Raw genomic sequence first — 22982 nt, forward strand, 5'->3', positions numbered from 1 at the left:
AAACAAGTCTCCGATTGGTCGGTTTATGTTAACACGTCTCTGGTGCGTTGACGCGTATGGAAAGCCGTTTGGCTCATAACCTATACGCGCGTAATAAATAATTCATACGCGCGTAATAAATAATTCATACGCGCGTAAGAAATGATTCATACGCGCGTACTAAATAATTAATACGCGCGTAATGATTGATTCATACACGTGTAATAAATAATTCATACACGTGTAAGAAATGATTAAATACACGTGTAATAAATAATTACACGTGTATTTAAACATTGCTTACACGCGCATGAAATGTTAATTACACGTGTATTTAATCATTTCTTACACGAGTATGAAATATTTATTACACGTGTATTTAATCCTCCATAGCATAAGAAAAAGATAAATTACACGTGCAATAAGAAATAAATACACGTGTATTAATCATTTATTACGCGTGTATTTATGTTTTATTACACGTGTAATGGTTATGAGCCAAACGGCTTTCCATAGACGCGAACATGCTTCAGGCTTGTTGCTGCATTCGGCCCGCCATACCGTGGTATCAGCAGGTAGACTCATTGTGTCACTCTGACCCGAACTGTGTTGTGTCTTTACCTCTGACACTGTTTTCCGGCCGCACGAACAGCGCAGTAACTTTGCTATTGTTCATAGGGACTGCCAACTACACGGCCTCATCCGTTTCTACTGCCTTTATTCATTATTCCACATCATCCTGTTGTCACACCATTCGTCGCTAACAGATTTTAGGTAAGCTGTACTTATTGTACGCATGCTGAAGTTTGATCTTGTGTTTGTGATCTTAGTGTACTGGAGGGGATGCGTCGTCACGTCTAGGAGCAATTTAACTTGACCAAACCATCTAAACATGTACCATATCTACGTGTAGTTCATAGTGTGAAGGGTTACTTTTAAGTTAAGCGCGTTTGTGTTCGGTGTGAAAACTCATGGAGCAGAAGTAGTGAAATGCAAAGCCTTTCGTGTATGTGTGTGTCCATCAAAGCTGTGTTGGGTTTTCCACGAAGATAAACACTATAGCCCCCAGGAGTCCTTAACCAAGAATAGCATCTCACGCGCGCGCCGCGGCGCGTAAACCATGTAAACTGACTCTCATTGCAGACGCTCCTCAGTTTGTAATAATCAATACCACAAGTGAATGACTTCTGTCAATACAAAATAATAAAATGAAAACTAATCTTAGTTTATAAATGACATGTATCTAAACTGTTAACGATATTGGTAAAATGTACAAAAAGTCACACAGCTGCTGACAGCTGTATTATTGTTTTCAGCACAGCAGTGAGTGAAACCAAAAAGGGACTGCTTTTCCAACTGTTATTCATTTGATCATTCATTGCTACTACAAAGGAGAGTGATAGTTACACATGCTATATAAACATTATTTTTGCCTGAAACAGCTCGGGATGTTATGATTGTCTGTGACTTCTCCAGTGCTTTTAATACCATTCAGCCACATTTAATGGCAGACAAGCTTTGTAAGATGAATGTTCCAGCTTCCACCATTCTCTGGATCATGGACTATTTGACGAAGAGGCCTCAGTTTGTGAAAATGGGAGATAACCTAGTGTCTGACACTGTGTGCACGAACACAGGCGCCCCACAGGGCACAGTTCTCTCTCCTTTTCTTTTTTCTTTGTATACAGCTGATTTTAGTACTTCTGGCGACTCATGCCCCATGGCAAAGTTTGCCGATGACACTGGACTGGTCGGACTAATGACTGACGATGACGACTCTGACTACAGGCGGGAGGTAGATAAGTTTGTTGGTTGGTGTGATGATAATTATTTAGAACTTAATGTAGGCAAGACTAAGGAAAATTAATGATTATGGACAATAGGAGGAAGGAATATGTACATGGGGATATAGTGATTAAGGGGGAAGTTGTAGAGAAAGTAGAGCAGTATAAGTATTTGGGAATAATCATAGATAATAAGTTGACATGGAAGCCCAATATTGATGCTATTGTGAAGAAGCTCCACTCCCGCCTGTACTTTTTGAGAAAACTCAGATCTTTTAATGTTAGACAAGAGATTCTCCAGATGTTTTATACTTCAACCTGCAATAGTGTGCTGTACTTTGGATCCGTGTGTTGGAGTGGCAGCATCAGCAAGCAGGACAGGGATAGATTAGAGAAGTTCATTAAGAAAGCAGGTGGGGTAGTTGGGAGGAAGCAGGACACTTTTGCATCAACGCAGGAACGACGACTGACTGACAGGCTACAGAAGATTTTGACCGATGACACGCACCCACTCAGACCTGAACTTGACAGCAGACGGATAGACAGAAGCTTAAGATTTAGACAGCCATACACAAGAACCACACGCTACAGAAACTCATTCATTCCATCTGCAATTCACATCTTCAACTCTCAGGTGGGGCGCTAGGTGCTGGTGCTGTCGCTCTGACAACGGCATAATCTTTACATCCTTTTATCAGTTGTTTTTCTCTGTTGGTAGTTATATTGACTTATAGGATACAAATGTGAGAAGATAGTGTGGTTAAAGTGTGATAAGGTGATAATGTGATATAATTTTTAAACAGGCAATGCATTGCTTCTATTTGTAGGCTTATTTTAGTAAGTGTGTGGGTACAATGTTTGCGTGTAACAATATGATGTGAATATGCGATGTGAATGTTACTACATGCATGGTTGATTGACTAATTGATTGATTTTACAGACACACAGTCAAGCTTGTAATTTCTCTTTTAGAGATGAATAAAGATTATTGTATTGTATTGTATTGTATTGTATTGTATTGTATTGTATTGTATTGTATTGTATTGAGTGACATGGTACTTGCAGGAAGTTGAATTGTAAGTTTTTCTCGGTGCTCGACATGCAGCCATCGGGTGAAAAAGCCAGTGTCATATTTTGAACTCAAGTCTCTAACTAGCTCGATCAGTAGTAATTAAGCAGAAGAACAAAATTTGCAGCGTGAAAATCTCTCTATCCAGAAATTGCACCACAGTGGAGATCGATAATATAGTAATAAATAAGAAATAAAAGAAGAAGAGGTAAGTATGATTTGGTTAAGAAAATGTTTCTGTAATATCTTTTGCACGACATGTCTGGTCTACTGCATGTAGGTGAACTCTTCCGGTAGTAGAATGGCAGTGTGTGACATAAAGCAAGATATTTTCCGCTCTTGCCAGTCAAATGTTGTGTATGCCTACCTTTTCAAGGTGTTACTTTAATCCAAAAATACACGAGGTTCTTCGAGGGCGGTTGAAAGCAAATAGATAAATAATCAAGTCAATAAATTATTGTAAACTCTTCCGGTATTAATGGCAGTGTGTGACATGCTCAGAAAGTTAAAACGAAGAGAGGTACAGAAAAGCGTGCTATGCACCACAGCGAAACCACTACCGCGCTGAACAGGCTCGTCAGTTTCACTCCGTTTTGCACAAGCGGCGGACTACGGTCATTGTGAAAAAATGCAGTGCGTTCAGTTTCATTCTGTGAGTTCCACAGCTTGACTAAATGTAGTAATTTCGCCTTACGCGACTTGTTTTTACATTTAGTCAAGTTTTGACTAAATGTTTTAACATAGAGGGGGAATCGAGACGAGGGTCGTGGTGTATGTGTGTGTGTGTGTGTGTGTGTGTGTGTGCGTGTGTGTGTGTAGAGCGATTCAAACCAAACTACTGGACCGATATTTATGAAATTTTACATGAGAGTTCCTGGGAATGATATCCCCGGACATTTTTTTTTTTCGATAAATACCTTTGATGACGTCATATCCGGCTTTTTGTAAAAGTTGAGGTGGCATTGTCACACCCTCATTTTTCAATCAAATTGGTTGAAATTTTGGCCAAGCAATTTTCGACAAAGGCCGGACTTCGGTATTGCATTTCAGCTTGATGGCTTAAAAATGGTTAAAAATTAATTAATGACTTTGGTCATTAATAATCTGAAAATTGTAAAAAAAAATATGTTTTTTTATAAAACGATCAACATTTACGTTCATCTTATTCTTCATCATTTTCTGATTCCAAAAACATATAAATATGTTATATTTGGATTAAAAACAAGCTCTGAAAATTAAAAATATAAAAATTATTATCAAAATTAAATTTTCGAAATCAATTTAAAAACACTTTCATCTTATTCCTTGTCGGTTCCTGATTCCAAAAACATATAGATATGATATGTTTGGATTAAAAACACGCTCAGAAAGTTAAAACGAAGAGAGGTACAGAAAAGCGTGCTATCCTTCTCAGCGCAACTACTACCCCGCTCTTCTTGTCAATTTCACTGTCTTTGCCACGAGCGGTGGACTGACGATGCTACTTGCTGAAAAAATGCATTGTGTTCAGTTTCATTCTGTGAGTTCGACAGCTTGACTAAATGTTGTATTTTTGCCTTACGCGACTTGTTTTACATTTAGTCAAGTTTTGACTAAATGTTTTAACATAGAGGGGGAATCGAGACGAGGGTCGTGGTGTATGTGTGTGTGTGTGTGTGTGTGTGTTTGGGTGTTCGTGTGTGTGTCTGTGTGTGTCTGTGTGTGTCTGTGTCTGTCTGTGTCTGTGTGTGTCTGTGTCTGTGTGTGTCTCTGTGCGTGTTTGTGTAGAGCGATTCAGACTAAACTACTGGACCGATCTTTATGAAATTTTACATGAGAGTTCCTGGGTATGAAATCCCCAGACGTTTTTTTCATTTTTTTGATAAATGTCTTTTATGACGTCATATCCGGCTTTTTGTAAAAGTTGAGGCGGCACTGTCACACCTTCATTTTTCAATCAAATTGATTGAAATTTTGGCCAAGCAATTTTTGACGAAGGCCGGACTTCGGTATTGCATTTCAGCATGGAGGCTTAAAAATTAATTAATGACTTTGGTCATTAAAAATCTGAAAGTTATAATTAAAATTATTTTTTTATAAAACGATCTAAAATTACTTTTATTTTATTCTTCATCATGTTCTGATTCCAAAAACATATAAATATGTTATATTCGGATTAAAAACCAGTTTTGAAAATTAAAAATATAAAAATTATGATTAAAATTAAATTTCCGAAATCGTTTTAAAAACAATTTCATCTTATTCCTTGTCGGTTTCTGATTCTAAAAACATATAGATATGATATGTTTGGATTAAAAACACGCTCAGAAAGTTAAAACGAAGAGAGGTACAGTAAAGCGTGCTATGCAGCACAGCGCAACCGCTACCGCGCTGAACAGGCTCGTCACTTTCACTGCCTTTTGCACTAGCGGCGGACTACGGTCATTGTGAAAAAATGCAGTGCGTTCAGTTTCATTCTGTGAGTTCCACAGCTTGACTAAATGTAGTAATTTCGCCTTACGCGACTTGTTTATTTGTAACACAACAAGCAAAAAACTTGACTAAATATAAAAATGAAACCTTTTTTGTTACAGTAACCTGGATCTGCGTCAACATGCGTCCCTGGATCACCATCCAGCACCCTCTGGTCAGCTATGCTGCTTGTAGCAACAATCATGCTAATGCGATCATAAAAGAAGCTGCCTCCTTGGGGGAGGGGAGGTCGATAAAATGCAGACTTTGGACGACGAGAACGATTGTCCAAACGTTGAAGAAAGCACGTGGGAGAGAAAAGTGCTGCAACTGGTAGCCGTAGGGCGATGGCAGGACATAGAGGACACGTTGCACAAGGTAGCTGAAGCTTCTCGACAGGAATGGTGGACTCCAAAGGACGCTTCACATGCAGCGGATCTTGCATTTGCTAGTCATATCGTACCTCACTGTGCTAAAGGCCAGCTGGAGTCACTGCTGACTTCACTGGTAGAGCGAGGCATGTGGGAGTCGGTCGGAGAGGTCTTCAGGCATTGGGATGTCAGCGACTCTCTGGGGCAGTGGGCAGTGCTGGAAGCATGCAAGTATTGTGATGACACGTTTGATAGCACTGGGAGCCCCATAACAGGCAGTATACTACCGTTTTGCGCCGACGAGCATGTCGACTCAGCGGTGACGACCTTGGTGGAGACACGAAAGTGGGGGATCATGCTGACCATGTTCAAGCAGCATTACCCGGTCAGCGAGTCTCACAAGCAGTGGGCACTACAGGAGGCCTGCAAACACTGGAGCGTTAGCTTCGACTATGAAAAGAGCATCATCAACAGCATCTTGCCTCTGTGCGCTGACAACCAGCGAGACTCTGTGTTGACGATACTGGTAGAGCGGCAGCTGTGGGACGCGGCTCATTTTGTAATGCACTGGGGCGTCAGTGACTCCGTTCGACGTTGGGCGGTGCTTGAAGCGTTTAGGAAATGCAATGATGGGACGCAGCTGGCGTGTTCCATGCTGTTACATTGTGCGGAGGACCAGCTGGACAGTGTTGCAACCACCCTGGTGGAAAGAGGAGTGTGGTCGGCCTTAGGTATGGTACTTGCACAAGGTGTCAGTGACCGTGTTCGGCGATGGGCTGTTAGAGAAGCGTGTGAACGGTACGAAGAGGGTCACTTCCCTGATTGGTTATACGGTGACCCTTTCATAAAAGACGAAATACTTCCTCACATCGCCGACGACCAGGTCGAGTCCCTGTTGGAAATTTTGGTTGAACGACGCTTTTGGTCCGCCGTGGGAGAGCTGCTTCATCGAGATACCGTGAGTAGCCCCCTGAGAAGATGGGCAGTGCTTGAAGCCTGCAAACACTGTGTGGTAAAACAAGCACACAGCAGCGAGTTCCTGATCAATGAAATACTTTCCCACTGTGCAAACGATCAGATGGACTCTGTGTTGACGCTGCTGGTAGAAAAGCGTCAGTGGCAGGCCGTCGCAGAAGTGTTAAAGCAAGATTGTGTGAGCGCTTTTCAAAAGCAATGGGCAATGCTGGAAGCTTGCAAGCATTACGAGGATTTTCAAATCGACACTGAGGTCGACGAGGGCTTTTTTATAAACAACATACTGTGTCACTGTTCCGGTGACTGGGTGGAATCCGTGCTGAAAACGTTCGTGCAGCAACATCATTGGCTCCCTACAATTACTTTGCTAGGCATGGGTGTCACCGACAATTTCAAACAATGGGCAGTACATGAAACGTGCACACACGCAGATGAACACACTATATATAATGTGTTCTCTCACTGCGCAGATGATCAGCTAGACTCAGTGATGGCAACCCTGGTTGAACGACGCTTCTGGGCAGCTGTGGGAAGCATGTTTCAACGAGCTGTTAGTGACTCTGTAAAACGGTGGGCCCTACTAGAAACCTGTAAGCATTGGACAGATGGCTTGGAGAAACTGAATCAGTTTATTATCCGTTCAGTGCTTCCTCATTGCACGGAAAACCAGCTGGACTCTGTGCTGATAATACTCGTAGAAGAGTGCGTATGGCAGGCCACAGGCCAGGGATTGAAGCTAGGTGTCAGTGACTCAAAACGGCGTTGGGTTGTACACCACGCTTGCGCACGTGCAGACGAAGAAACTCTTCTACAGAACATCCTCGAGCATTATGCGTACGAAGACATCCAGTCTGTGCTGAAACTGACAAGCTCGCGAAACCTGTGGAAGGCCTTCCTTGTACTGCTGCAACATTTTATTATCGACACACTACACCATTGGTCTGGTACCCTGAAGGAAGAGTCAGAACCAGACGAAGAAACGTTCTGGGCTGTGGTCAGAAATCCTTGTGAGGGGGTAGAAACTGTGTCGCATGAAATCTGGCGATCGGTATGCTCTTGTGAATTTCCAAACTGTCTGAAAAAGCGGCTGGACTGGGACACACACCTGTGTGAAGTACTGTTTGAGTCCCTTCTGGAGGCCATGAAAGAAGTATGGTTGACTGGACGGCACAATGAAACTGTCGACCAGTCTGTTGCAGATCTAGCGCGATTAGCAGTTCATGCTGTACACCAGGAAATCAAGCAAATTGCACTGGAATCTGATAAACACTCAGCGTCAAATTTAAGGTTGTGCATTCAGAAGCTGCATGACCAGTTTTCTGATAGTGGCAACAGATGGAGTCCTTTCTTCGCGATTTATTTCATCAAGCATCTCATATGTGAGTATCACAAGCGTAGGGCATGGACACAAATGACCATCACCATTCTCGTAGTGCTGACCACTGTCTCCGTTGTTCCTCAAATACAGAGCGTCGCCCTGGGATTCATGCTGCGTCACAAGAGATGGGACATTATCACCGACGCCTGTCTGTCTTACGTGTGTGAACACGTTCGGCGTGAATTGTTCCAGGCAGCCGTGAAGCAGAGACAGTGGAATGCTGTCAAGCAGTGGACAGACCATACACTGTACGACGATCAGCGATGGTGGGCCCTGAAAGAAGCTTACAAAGAGAAGCAGTGGGAGGTTTACTTGCTTCTGGCGGACCACGGGCTGACAGAGGTAGAAGTAATGCACGTGCATCACCAGTTGGTCTTGTTCGCAAACTGGAAAGTCGTGCTGCAGTCGTTCGAACGCGGTTCGTATGTGACTGAAGCAAAAGAGGTGTTAATAGAGAAACTACGACAATTAGCAGCCTCTGAAATCTCAGGCAAAACCCAAAGAAAACAGCCTTTGCATCCCATAGAGAAGCACAAAATCCTGAACAGAATTCACAGGGTCGTGAAACTTGAAAAGAAACTGCTCAAACAGAAAACTAATATAAATACAGCTACCAATAAGAACTTTAAATGGCAAGTGGCACTCTGCAGGGTAGTGCGCTGCCCTGAAATCGACCACAGGTTTGTACAGAAGGTTGCTAAGGAGGCAATGGAAAGCAAGGCCTGGCATGTGGTGATGCAGCTCAGCAAGTTGGCAATGAACGCAGCGCAGCGGGACTCTCTGTTCCCTGAGATGGTCAGACAACAACAGTGGTGTGTGTGCAGAGCGCTGCTGGAGAAAGGCATCAGCATACAGCTCTGTCTCGATGCCCTGCCACAGCTGATGGACAAAAGCCAGTGGACTCTCGTGGCAAGAATGGTGGAGTACGACGTGCACGATGACGTCAGGCGTCACGTCATGTCACGTGCTTTGGAGCGCAGGGAAGGGAGCGTGGTGTGGAAGTGTATCAGCACTCTAGGGCACAACCTCTCTGTGGAAGAAAGGAAGACGATATTTCACCAGGCCTTTCACCGCAACATCTGGCAAGCTGTCAAGCCACTGGTTGAGGAAAAGGACGTCCTTGGAATTCGGCATCGTGACATCGCTCTATTGGAAGCCATTGAGCAGCACCAGTGGGACGTGGTGGACCACTGTCAGCGTCACCATGCCGACATCAACATGCGGGACAGTGAAGGCCACACAGCGGCACACAGAGCAGCTAGGGCCGAGGACTGGGAGGCAGTGAAGGAGCTGACAATGAGAGATGGTGACCCCAACCTGCTGGACAACGACGGGCTCTCTGTGCTGCACAGAGCGATAAGAGCGGAGCAGTGGGATGTTGCGAAGCTCCTGATTCAGTTCCATGGGGACATTCACTTGGCTGCTCAGCCACCACTCTACCCGACAGACTCGCAGACATCACTGCAAATGTTGATAACCGCGCGTCAAGTGGAGGTCATCGAATCCACGTTGATGTGGTGTCCTGACCAGTGGAAGGGAGTGAATGCAAAACGTGAAACGACTCTCCATGCCGCGTGCGCGTCGGGTTGGCCCAGTATACTTTACCATCTCATCGCCCGGAAAGTCGACCCGTTGGTAGTGACGGGGACTGGAAAGTCGGCGTTATGCTATGCTGTTCTATGCAAAGACATTCCGCATGAGACAGTGGCGGAGTGCATCAGACTTGGCTTCAGCACACATCAACCTCACCTACTGAAACCTAAGCGGCGGTACCCTGGCAAGCCACAGGACGTGTTTCGGTCCCCTCTGGCGCTGGCCTTGATGCGTGGCTTGCCCCGTGTGACGCAGATGCTGTATGAATCTGGTGCCTGTTCCAGCAGTCAGTTGTCTGAGATGAACCATCACCTTCACGAACTTACAATGGAGAGATTTCACTTTCAGTATGAGTTCGAAAGGCTGTGGTACGATGTTAACCCTATGTGTTCCGTTATCAGTGCTGATGAGAACAAAGAACTCAACTGGGAAGGAACCATCCGCGGGGTCAGATTGGTTGACTTCACGAAGGAATCTCAAGTTCATCCAATCCGACCGAGCAGCTGGGTCCCACCCAGTTGGGAAATGTACGGTTTCCAACGGCCCAGTTATCTGTTTGATGTTGCTTTCATGAAGGAATCAGCCAGTTTCTTGAGGCAAATGTCCAGCACCCCTCGGAGCCTGCAGTCCACGTGTCGCCTGATGATCTCCCGCTGCCTCACACTCAGCAAGACACGTCACGGAGATATTGCACAGCTCCCCCTGTCGCGAATGATGAAGAAATACCTGATGTTCTCCGACCTCTCCGACCTCTGCTTGAAGGAGGATGCAGACCTTGCTCAGCGGGAGGTCGTCTGCGAGTCCGATCAGTCTGACGAAGAAGAATGTTATGATTTCTAGTGTTGTACAGTAAAAACCCGCTTATAAGACAGTCCAGGGGAATTTTGCTTTCTTATATCCGAGGTTTATCTTACCGGAGACCTCGGAAATCCAAAAACAGATAGACTGCCAAATTTTCGAAATTCAGAATCAAACAAGTCGCGTAAGGCGAAATTACTACATTTAGTCAAGCTGTCGAACTCACAGAATGAAACTGAACGCACTGTATTTTTTCACCAAGACCGCATAGCATCGTCAGTCTCCCGTTTGTGGAAAAGGCAGTGACATTGACAAGTCAGTACTGCGCGGTAGTGGTAGCGCTGAGCAGGATAGCACGCTTTTCTGTATCTCTATTCTTTTTAACTTTCTGACCTTGTTTTTAAACCAAGTATAACATATCTATATGTTTTTTTAATCAGGAACCGACCAGGAGTAAAATGAAAGTGTTTTTAAATCAATATTCGTAAATTGAATTCTAATAATAATTTTCATATTTTTTATTTTCAGAGCTTGTTTTTAATCTAAATATAACATATTGATATGTTTTTGAAATAAAACAATAATGAAGAATAAGATGAAATTATTTTTGGATCGATATAAAAAAATAATTTTAATAACAATTTTCAGATTTGTGACCACACTCATTAATTAATGTTTAATTCCGGCCTTCGTCGAAGATAGCTTAACTAAAATTTCAATCAGTTTGCCAGTTGGTTAAAAAAAATTAGGGCGTGACAGTGCCGCCTCAAATTTGACTAAAAGCCGGATATGACGTCATCAAGGACATTTTTCTAAAGAAATGATTTTTGTCCGGGGATATTATTTTGAAAAATGTTATGTAAAGTTTCATGAAGGTCGGCCAAGTAGTTTCCTCGGAATCTATATACACGCACACACACACACGCACACACACACGCACACACACACACCCACACACACACACACACACACACACACACACACATACACACACACACACACACATACACACACACACACATACATACATACACCACGACCCTCGTCTCGATTCCCCGTCTATGTTAAAACATTTAGTCAAAACTTGACTAAATGTAAAAACAAGAATTGTGTGTGTGTGTGTGTGTGTGTGTGTGTGTGTGTGTGTGTGTGTGTGTGTGTGTGTGTGTGTGTTCCTGTCTCTCTCTGCCCCAATCTTTTTCTGTCTACCCCCCCCCCCCCCCTCTCTGTGTCTAATTTTTGTGTCTATCTATTGTAAATTTAAATGTTCTTGCTCTGCTTTTGCGTAGAAAGCAACGTGAAAGCATAGTGGAGCTGTTCTTTTTAGATACCCTTTAAAGTATCTTGTTAATCGACATCGGTCCAACCAGGCTATCACACAAGATGATAGCATTTTTCCGCGTAGCCTTAGACAGATATGGATAGACATCTACGTCCTATTAATGTTTTCTGCGCAGAGTGGCAATTTCTTGCTGAATGTATTGTGCACACACACACACACAATAACACACACACACACAATAACACACACACACACACACACACACACACACACACACACACACACACACACACACACACACACACACACACGCATATGTGAATTGGAACACCATGAAAGCAGTTTACAACCACAACGCAGTTTATTTTTTAATTGACACATGAGATCGATATTTTGTACTTAAAGAGTTAAGAAAATACTGATGAAGCATAACTTCTCTTACATAGTCGCACTTACATGAAAACACACACACACACACACGCACGCACGAACACACTCACGCGCACGCACCCTTGCACGCACGTACACACATAACTAACACACACACACACACACACACACACACACACACACACACACACACACACACACACACTCTCTCTCTCTCTCTTCAGACATTTGTTGATTTTCGCAAAGCATTTGATTCTGTCAACCATGCTAAGTTGTTGGAAGTCCTTTCACAAGAAGGTGTTACAGGTAAATTTTACGACGCCCTGAAGGCTATGTATGCTAGTTTGGTGTCCTGCGTGCGAGTAAATAACGAATATTCTGATGTTTTCGATTGTCCAAAGGGTGTTAGACAAGGATGTGTGTTGAGTCCTTCACTGTTTTCACTTCTTATTAATCAACTTGCTGTACATATAACCTCTGTGGGAAAACATGGAATACAGTTGTTGCCAGGTTTGATGGAATTATTTATATTGCTTTTTGCAGATGACATTGTTCTGTTTTCCTCCACTCCTATTGGATTACAACATCAGTTGGACTATTTGAGAGACTGTTGTGTAAGTTTAAAAATGGAGGTTAATACAGAGTAAACAAAGGTTATGGTGTTTAGGAAGGGATGATTTTTGGCCGAAAAAGAAAAGTGTAATTATGGTGGCCACAAATTAGAAATTGTAAACGAATATTGTTACCTTGGTTTTAAATTTACAACCATGTTTAGTCTGAAACGAGGAACTCATCATTTGACAGTAAAAGCGAAACAATGTGCATTTTATGTTGTAACAGTTTTCCTTAGGCTAAAAGAGATTACAAGAGAGACATATTTTTGAATTTTTGATGCCAAAGTCCAATCTGTATTGTTGTATTCCTCCGAAGTATGGGGATTAACTAGATTGGATAGTATTGAAAAAGTTTACATGTTGGCCTGTAAACGATTTTTGGGAGTTTCAACTCGTACGCCTAACAAGATGGTCTATGGTGAATTGGGAAGATATCCTTTGTATATTAATGCCTACGTACGATGTTTGCGATATTGGTTCCGTTTGCTTGCAATGGATGAAAAACGACTTCCAAAACAGGCATACAAGATGCTTTTAACTTTGGACGGAAACGGAAAAAAGTGTTGGGCATCTGATATTCGATTGATATTGTCCAAAACAGGTTTTTATTTCGTCTGGCTCCAACAGGGTGTTGGAAACATAAACATGTTTTTGTGCGTATTCAAAGTAAGATTATTGGACATGTTTAAGCAGGAGTGGGCAGAAACAATTTGTCTAAAAGATCGTTACAGTCTGTATTGTACATTTAAAGACAGTTTGTCAGTTGAGTTGTATTTTTTTTTAAATGTTAACATGTATTGCTTTCGAGTTTCGCTAGCCCAGTTTAGATTAGGTGTTCTCCCAATTAATGGAAATTTGAAAAGGTACAGCGATTGCGTTGCAGCTCGTAATTGCTCTTACTGTGGAAATGTGGAAGAGAATGAACACCACTTTTTATTACACTGTCCATTGTATTCTGATTTGAGAATGAGATTTCTTACTACTTTTGGAAATATGCCACTTCCTTCAGTATTAAGATGTAGAGACTCCATACGGTGTAGATCCCTTGCAAAATGTATATATTATGCAATCAGACGGAGACAATTGTTCTCATAGGTATATTGTAAATGAATACGTTGATGTTTAATGTTTCGGAGTTCAAGTAGCAGTAATGTTTTTCACGTATTTATTTCATGGTTGTTGTCGTTTTTGTGTTGTTTCTGTTTTTTATTCTTCCCCCATTCCCCTTGGTTTGTATATATGGGTCTGTGGCCTTAGTACAATAAACCGTTCTGAGTTCTGAGTTCTCTTCAGACATTAGCCTTTTCTACGCCACGGCGATTCAATGCAACTTGAAAAAGAAATCATGCAAAACAGTTCAATATGTGTCCATTTTCAAGATTTCAGTGAGATCACACTGTCTATTGACTATAAGAAGTGAGCGCTAAGCACTGTCTTTTGTTGTTCTTGTGAAACCGGAACCACTGTCGTTTATCTGGTCACTTCAAAGCCGCGATTCAACTCGTATGCAAATAAACAAACAAACACAAGGGACATTTTTACGAACAGTCTTGCCGTTCAATATTCAGAACATAATACTTGCTACAGCACGACCACCTTACAATTTGTGAAATTTGCATTTTTATTCAATTCAATGTCTCTCGCATTTATATGTCTGAAAATATGTTAAGACTTTTTAACTTGTAAGTTACCCCAAACAGTGCGATTACTCACGGTTAGCAATCGATGAACAAGGTTAATCTCCTTTTGTTTTTGTCTGCTCTATATTTCGACACAATCTTCATTCAATAGTCTCGAGAGTTCCATTGTTAATTGCCTTTGTCTAAGGTCAACGGGTAGTGCATGGTTCATCACAGGTTTGTTGTTATCGTTGTTGTTGTCACCTGTCTAATTATGGTATTATTTACTCAGGACACTTGTTTTATGGTTTGTAAGGCAATCGTTAAATTGTCTTTTTCGTGAGAAATATGACCTCTCACGTAAGCTAAACAATTCTCTCAAAAACAAGAAAACAACGAAAATGTACTCACCAGAACCATGGACAATAACACATATTTTTTTATTGTCCATGTTTCTGGTGAGTACATTTTCATTGTTACCTTGTTCTTGTTCTCCTCTCCTGCAGTCTCGTGTTCCTATTCTGATTATTCGCTCACAATTTAAAATAAAAAGACACTCCAAATAATAGCAACCCTTCAGGAGCTGTTTCTAAGTCACAAATGGGCTATAAGTCCGGGATTCCGACACTTCGATGATAGTCACGGTTCACGTCTGCAACTTCTAGGTGTAAGCAGAACTGTCGATGATCCGTTGTGGTGTCTCAATCTGAATCTAAGATCCCTAGATCCTCAGAGACGACTAGAAAGTTGCAGTTCAGTCTAAGTCTACTAGTACGAGAACTTTATATATTTAAAAAATAAAATTGCACTCGCAACTGGCTGTCCAGTACTCGTCCAAAATCCCCAGATATCACAAGAAAGTTGAAAACTGCAAATGCTGTTGGGTCTAATTCTAAACACTCAAGTTGCAATTAAACAGAAGTCTGAGATCTTCAATATCAAAAAGGTGACCTTGAAACGGTGTCCATGTTTACCAGTTCGAGATCCTCAAATATCACACCGAAATCTTCATATCTCACAAGAAAGTAAATGCAGCTGGGTGTGCGTCTGTTAGCGCCTTATCTGGGTTAAAGTACACTAGTGAAAGAGGTGTAGGGAGCTTGACTAGGTTAAAATTGCTGCAACCCAGACGACTACCCAAAAACGACAAGGGTAGAGACAGCTGGTGCAGCGCTCGTCACTGCAGTGCCCCTACGACCCTGGTAGGTTACGGGACAAGTCAGCAGTAAGTTCAAGATCTTTGAGCTTCAAATATCGCAACAAAGCTGTAATGCAACTAGTTATAAGTCTACTTTCCGCACACAATCATCAGTCATCGAAACTCTGCTCCAAGGTACGAGGTTCTTGACCATCCTCTGAAGCTGAGCACTGGCCATCAGAAAGTTTAGGCAAGCAATACGGTCCACTTGGATAGCCTCATCATTCATCTGTGAGGAGGAAAGTCGCTTATTTATTTCAATACTTGTTCTTCTCCCAGGTGCGAGGAGACTGGTTCTGGATAACCCTCACTTACTTCATTACTCATGTCATTTCCATTTAGAGAGCTTACTTCCCTTTGTTTATCAAATCTCATCAATCATCGTAATTAAATATCACCAGAAATGCTCAGTTATAACGAACTATATATTATTAGACCGTCATCAGTCATCCAAACCCTGCTCCCAAGGCACGAGGTTCTTGATCATCTTCTGCAGCTGCTTGCTTTCCCTGAGCATGTGGCGGGTGTTGGCCTTCTGATTCTCGATCTGGGCCAGGATGCCCGCAACAGTTTGCCTAGGGGCCGGCATGGAGCGATGGCTCAGCTCAGACTTGCTGGGTGCCGTCTTGGGACGTTTGGCTCCCGCGCTGCTGCTGCCAACTGGGTGTCCTGCACGCATCAGCTTGGCCATCAGGGCGACAGGGGGCGTGACGATTTCGATGTCGCTGGTCTCGGACTGGTGGGACTTGGGACGTCTGACGGCGTTCTTGACCACTGACCATCTTGTGGAACTGCTGTCCCCTTCTGAGGCTGTGTCGTTGCGCTGGTCGTTGTGGTTGTTGTAAGGGTGTTGTTTTCCTGGTATCCGCAGTTGGTTTGATGGGTGAGATTGAGCGTCGGCACTTTGCCCTGAGGTTTTAAGTACTGACGTTTTTCTCGTCCGTTCGTTCCCTTTGAGCTGCGGTTGACTGGAGTTACTAGTTTTGGCGTGTGCACGCTTTGTTTCGTGGGTGTCCTGACAGTTTTCCCTGGGAACACTGTGGTTCAAGGTTGCAGCCGGGCTTTTCACACGACCAAGTACAATCGCGTCATCGGATACTTTCTTTCTCTGTTGCTTTCTTTGAGAAGTATTGCTATCAGGTTTTGTCGCGTTTACAGAGGGACTCTGCATCTGATCATCAGAGTCTTCAGAGTCCTCCTCATCACGCGAAGAGACGTTGGAAAGCGGCGACGCCCTGCCTAGATAATGAACGGGTAAACTCCTTTGCAGAGCCAGAGCTTGAACTTTTGGATCCAGAGTAACAGGAACAGTCCTTGTATCCGACGACCCCATGTGAGTCCAGGCACCAGACTTGGCTTTACCGTTCATCGAAGACAGCGAAGAAGAGTGCAGCTTGGAACTTTTTGGACGTGCCGAAGAAGAAGCAGGGCGAGCGGCAGAGAACGTCGCTGATCGTCCAATGGAAGAAGCCGGATGAGAAATGGGCGGAGCTTCGGAGCTGGGGCGTTCTGGCCTGGCGCTGTTAGGGGCTGAAACTGTTCTGACCCTTCTGCTGGGTTGAGCGCTCCACACAACCCGCCTTGGGCCTGAGGGTTTGGTGCTGATGTTGAACTGCTCTCCGTTCACGCGGATCACGTCCACGTTGTTCTGGTCGAGGAGTGCGCTGCCTGTAGTCGTTGTCATATTGTCATCAGTGTCTTCAAAGTCTGGATCCACCACCACAAGGGGCGTTGCCATGGTGCTGAGGTTGACCTTCCTGGCCAGGGTCTCCGGGTCGAAAATGACCTTGAACTTGTCGATGACCTTGTCGCGGACGGAGAGGTCGTGCTCCGTGTAGGCGTCGCTCCCGTACTGCGGAGGCTGAGTGCGCGACTGCTGACTAAACGCAGTGGACGGTCTGCTGTGGCCCGTCATGGCGCTTTGAGGTCTTCCACCTCTGCCTACTCTCCCACCAGCAGCCCCGCTTCTCAGAGCTCCAGGTCTGCTGCGATTCCTCCCTTCACCCTTCGCTGAACCCAACCTTCCACCAAGTCCATCTCTGCCTCCTGGCGGTTCTGCTGCTGCGTAGGGCCTACTGCTGGCACCAAACCCCTCCTGCTTTCCGCTCCACGGTCTAGTTCCCGGAGCTGGCGCAGCGCAAGACATCCTCCTCCCTCCACCCTCCTGCTTACCGCTTCGAGGTCTTCCTTCTGCAGGAGTGGACGATCGCCCGTCCTGTTTTCCGCTGCGGGGTCTCGACTCCGGAGTACCGCTTCTTGCCTGGGATGGCGCTGAGCCAGCGAATGTTCGTGTGAGAGTGGAGTCTCGAGAGAAGGGCCTGTGGGGGCGAGAGTCGTCGTCATCGTCGTCATCGTCGCCGCTGAGAAAAGAGATGATGGAGAAGCGGCGTTCCTTGAGCATGGAGTTGCTGTTCATGGCCCGCGTGTCTGGCTGCCCGTAGCAGTGTAGGCCTGGGACCGTGCTGTACAGAGTCTGGAACAGAAAACAAGTCGCGTAAGGCGAAAATACAACATTTAGTCAAGCTCAGTCGAACTCACAGAATGAAACTGAACGCATTGCATTTTTTCCGTAAGACCGTACGCTCGTAGCATCGTCTGTCCACCGCTCGTGGCAAAGGCAGTAAAATTAACAATCCAGAAAAACGCGTTAGCGGTTGCACTGATGAGGATAGCACGCTTTTCTATATCTCTATTCTTTTTAACTCTCTGAACGTGTTTTTAATCCAAACATATCATATCTATATGTTTTTGGAATCAGGAACGGACAAGAAATAAGATGAAATTGTTTTTAAATCGATTTCGGAAATTTAATTTTAATCATAATTTTTATATTTTTAATTTTCAGAGCTTGTTTGTAATCCGAATAAAACATATTCATATGTTTTTTGGAATCAGAAAATGATGAAGAATACGATAAACGTAATTTTGGATCGTTTTATAAAAAAAATTTTTTTTTACAATTTTCAGATTTTTAATGACCAAAGTCATTTATCAATTTTTAAGCCTACAAGCTGAAATGCAATACCAAAGTCCGGCCTTCGTCGAAGATTGCTTGGCCAAAATTTCAATCAATTTGATTGAAAAATGAGGGTGTGACAGTGCCGCCTCAACTTTTACAAAATGCCGGATATGACGTCATCAAAGACATTTATCAAAAAAAGGACAAAAACATCTGGGGATATCATATCCAGGAACTCTCATGAAAATTTTCATAAAGATTGGTCCAGTAGTTTACTCTGAATCGCTCTACACACACAGAGACACACACACACACACACACATACACCACGACCCTCGTCTCGATTTCCCCTCTATGTTAAAACTTGACTAAATGTAAAAACCATCGTTTAGAAATGAGGAGGAAGAAGGGGGAAAGAAGGTGGAGAAGAAGACGTAAAGGTTACATGCCGAGTCTCAGTGAATATTAAAAATAATGGTCGAAGTTAGAGGATAATGAAAAATGCAAGCTTCAGCGAGCTTTTTCGTGACTGCGAACTGAGACCATTATTTTTAATAATCACTGAGACGAGCTGTGTAACCTCTTCATTCCTCCTTTCTTCAGTTATTCAAAGAAAAGAGGAGTTTTGTGCGAAAGTTTGATCGAATTTTATTCACTCAACCAGTCAACCTGCGCAAGGCGATCGATCAATGCGCGGTTGTATAGTTCCGTGCAAATCATTCCATTCTGTTAACACTTCTTGTCAGTTTCCCTGTTTTGGACTAATAGTGATATGTTGTTATTCTGCTGTGGCGGTAAAGGCAGATATTGTGTGTTCTGTTCATGTTTTGGTATCGCTTAGGATAATGTTCTTTCGTCAAATGGGACTAGCAGACGAAGTTTTGCACCCGTGTTCCAACGCTAAAAACTCAGTGTATGAAGTTCAGTTTCAAGTCTGGGGAAAACAGTGTATCAAAACGCTTTATGTTCTTTAAATTGATGACATGTGTGCATTTGGTTGAGTGTGATCTGTTTATAAAATGAAATATTGTTGAAAACTAACCGTCGGATTTGCAGTCTTTTGTCGAAGCGGCTGAGTGAAAAGATATTGAAAGGGGAACTATTTTTGTCGCTAGACGAAGTATGAGAGTTACTTGCCTTGGAATTTGCTTGCGGTGATCGTTTGTGCACGGCAGATCTAGATTCAGAAAACAACGGAACTCGTGGATTTTATATGGAGATTCATGATTGTGTTCAGGCCTGTAGTTGTTAATTTAAAGGCACAGTGCAGCTCACAGCCTTCGTTTTGCGTTTTTGTTGCAACTGAGTGCATTTACAGTTCAAAAATCCTCCTATGGTAGTAAAACAAACCCAAAACTACCCAACGACGACATAATTATGTGAAGCTCGACAGTTTCTTGTTCACGCGAGTGCATAAATTAACCTAGTTATTACGTGGTGTTTGGTCGGAGTTCGATTCAACTGAGTGATTCCGGCCTCCATTGTGTTTTACACAAACTCATGATGACGTCTGACATAGTTTGCTAGTGACGTGTCTTTTTGTGCATGATGTGGTGATCTGCCTGATCTAAATTTAGATCCAAAACTAGGTCAAGACCAGCCGAGTACGAAATTAATTCGTAAAAAAATCGCAGTTCTTGACTCTTTGGGTGCAAGTCAATGAAACTTGGTAGTTCTTCTAACGGATAGCTGCCTGAGGTATGACTAAAAGCCCCAGGGGCCGGCTCCGTGCACCTGGATTTGACAAGTTCAGTACCTTTAAATGCGGTATGTTTGTATTGTTTGCTCCAGAGATGTATACTTCGTACATTGGAGCGTTCGGATCATTTTAGTCGCAAAAGTAGTTCCGACACAGAACAGCTTCTCAACCCATTGCGCCATCGAGGATTCAGGCGGTTGCTGGCTCGTTATTTGTTTGGTTGCTATGTGTTTATCGAAAAATAACTAGCTCTACAAGTTTACAGAGGTAAAGAAGCGGAGGGGGGAATAACAATGGTTTGTTGTCCATAGCTGTGTAGGTTTGGCAATGTGTTCAACAAAGACTGCACATACAGACAAATCTGCCAGGGAAAGTAAATTAAATTAAATGAAAATTAGAGCGGAGTGTTGAAGACAATCATAATGACGCCGAGGAATAGTAAAAGGATTTTTTTTTTTAAACATGATAATGGAAGAAATGCGCAGGGCAGGCATCGCCATGTATGTACAAGCGCAATATTGAAGACGTCGACGACGACGATGCTGCTGCTGCTGCTGCTGATGATGATGATGATGATATCGTCGGAAATAAAGTTTACGATGGCGGCGACGCCATCGAAGAGAAAAGCAACGATGAGAAAGGAAACAAAAAAGTAGGAGTGCTGTTATGGTGAAGATCCCTAGCCTCGACCAGTTTTCTTCGCTTTTTCTAAAACACAAATATTACACATTGGTGCAATTTGTGTTTAAAATATGACATCTTACACAGATCAAGACAACTCGCCAGCTGCGTAAATATACGAATTTTATAATCGACCTCTGGTATAACATGGCTCAAAGAAAGAAATTCCAATGCTAAATGAGGGCCCCCAAGGGGGGGGGGGGGGGGGGTATCATCACGATCACGGGAAGGGAAATTTTAGCTTTCACGATCACAGTTACCTTGATTTTTGTTTTCACGATCACAAACACCTTGACGAATAGAGGATCATAGAGTGATACAGCTGTAAAAAAATGTACGTTGAAAATAAAATGCTTTGCAATAATGCCCATCACGATCACGAAAAAAAATGACGATCACGATCACGAGACTTGATTTTTTTGTCATCACGGATCACGGGCAAAGTCCTATCACGATCACAGAAATGGAAATTTCGGCAATCACGGTCACAGAAAGGTCAAAAAACGCCAATCACGATCACGATTTTAAACCCTTTGGGGCCCTCCTAAATCGATACATGACAGTTTAATCACACACATTCATTATTAGACATCTGGTTCAAGACCTATTGTGTATCACCAACCTGTAAAAACATGCCGCATTCTCGCTCATCTTTGTACATCCGTTCCTTTGTCTGTCGGTACTCCTCATTCAAAATCTGGAGCGTGAAATCCAACTGCTTCTGAAGGTTACCGTTGCGCTTGAGCACAAGGCGGTCTTTGGGCGAGATGTCCACCATCTTGGATTTTTTGGTTCTCTATGTGTCGTCTGAAAAATAAGGAATTTTTGCGTGACTGTCCATTTCTTCCCTTATTGAATGGTATTGTAACATACTTTACCTCTAATCTTACTTTGAATGTTTTTCAATGTCTGTTCTGATTTGTGTTATGGGAGGTTGTTGGGGTGGGGTTTATCTGCTTTGTTCTTTTGGTTTCTGTTATTTTGATTTATTTTAGTTTGTCTGTTAGTTTGTCTGTTAGTAAGTTTGTTTTGTTTTTTGTTTGTTTGTTTGTTTGTTTGTCTGTTGGTTGGTTGGTTGGTTGGTTGGTTGGTTTTTGATTTATTTTGTAAGTTCCTTTCTTTTCAATTAATTCAAAGCAGAATCACGCCCAACACACACCCCACCCCCCAACAAAACAATAACCAACACGAAAAGAAAAATTAATAAAAATCAAAACTTGCAAACCCGGGGAAATTATGCTTTTCAGGCTCCGTACAACAAATACATAAACCTGTGTCTACATTCCCCTCCTCTCCCCCCCCCCCCCTCTCTCTCTCTCTCTCTCTCTCTCTCTCTCTCTCTCTCTCTCTCTCTCTCTCAACATTTTGTACTAGTGTTAACGGATGTGTAGCTGATCGGAGCAACTTTATTCCCAAATGAAAGGTATAACTATGTCAATGTAATTTTGTAATTTTTGAGTTCTCCTTATGTAATTCCTTAAATGCACATTGTGTTGCATTCCATACAATGTATTTCTGTATTTTATATGATTGAATTTATATCTTTTATGTGCCATTTTCTTTCAAACCTTGTTCGTTCCGTGTTGCGTCTGCTTTTTGTTGTCTTTTGTGTTCTTTTCCTGATGAAGCGAAAATTCGTAATCGTCTTGTGTCGTCTTTGTATTGGTGAGTACAGTAATCCTTTGTTTTTTTTAACTTTCTTTTATGTGCGTCTGTCTTTATGTGTTGTAAAGGACAGGTTGGAAGAATAGGCTTTGCCTAAAACCTTTATCCTTTTGTAATAAAGTTCTGAGTCTGAGTCTGAGTCTCTCTCTCTCTCTCTCTCTCCTCTCTCTCTCTCTCTATTGTAAAATAAAGTTCAGTTCAGTTCAGTTCAGTTTTCTCATCGTTTCCACGCCACGTGCAAGAAGCGGCACAGTTGGCAAATTGTACACAAAACATCATCATTCAGTGTTTCTTTTTGACCTGCGTTCACCTGCCAAGTAACCGACGAAAGAGGTAATTTGTATAGCGACAAAAGTAGATCTACTGTACTCGACGCAGTTTGTTCGTAAACAAACCAGGCGTAATCTAGTGGTTTTCATTATCTGTCCATCATTAGAAATGTTCCAGGAGTTTTTCAGCACACTCAAAATTAACCAC

The 22982-nt window shown here is 42.9% G+C and overlaps 2 protein-coding genes across 2 annotated transcripts; one reads left to right on the top strand and one right to left on the bottom strand.

Annotated features, from left to right (window-relative positions):
* The first annotated feature begins 402 nt into the window (after nt 1-402).
* On the top strand, nt 403-11894 carry LOC138952386 (uncharacterized). The gene is made up of 2 exons (XM_070324049.1): nt 403-753; nt 5406-11894. The coding sequence occupies exon 2, from the start codon at nt 5542-5544 to the stop codon at nt 10438-10440; it is 4899 nt and encodes a 1632-aa protein (XP_070180150.1). The 5' UTR covers nt 403-753; nt 5406-5541; the 3' UTR covers nt 10441-11894.
* A 3556-nt stretch (nt 11895-15450) lies between these two features.
* On the bottom strand, nt 15451-21835 carry LOC138952565 (treacle protein-like). Its single transcript, XM_070324252.1, has 2 exons — nt 21463-21835; nt 15451-17974 (listed from the first exon to the last, which is right to left on the bottom strand). Exons 1-2 carry the CDS (start codon nt 21616-21618, stop codon nt 15944-15946), a joined length of 2187 nt encoding a protein of 728 aa, XP_070180353.1. The 5' UTR covers nt 21619-21835; the 3' UTR covers nt 15451-15943.
* Between the last annotated feature and the right edge of the window lie 1147 nt (nt 21836-22982).

The sequence above is a fragment of the Littorina saxatilis genome, linkage group LG17, assembly GCF_037325665.1.
Source record: "Littorina saxatilis isolate snail1 linkage group LG17, US_GU_Lsax_2.0, whole genome shotgun sequence".
NCBI lineage: Eukaryota > Metazoa > Mollusca > Gastropoda > Littorinimorpha > Littorinidae > Littorina > Littorina saxatilis.

Coding starts and splice junctions, on each gene's coding strand:
- LOC138952565 (XM_070324252.1), bottom strand. CDS start 21,618: ATGGTGGACATCTCGCCCAAAGACCGCCTTGTGCTCAAGCGCAACGGT. Junction 17,975..21,462: donor AATGCGGCATGTTTTTACAG/GTTGGTGATACA, acceptor TTTCTGTTCCAG/ACTCTGTACAGCACGGTCCC.
- LOC138952386 (XM_070324049.1), top strand. CDS start 5,542: ATGCAGACTTTGGACGACGAGAACGATTGTCCAAACGTTGAAGAAAGC.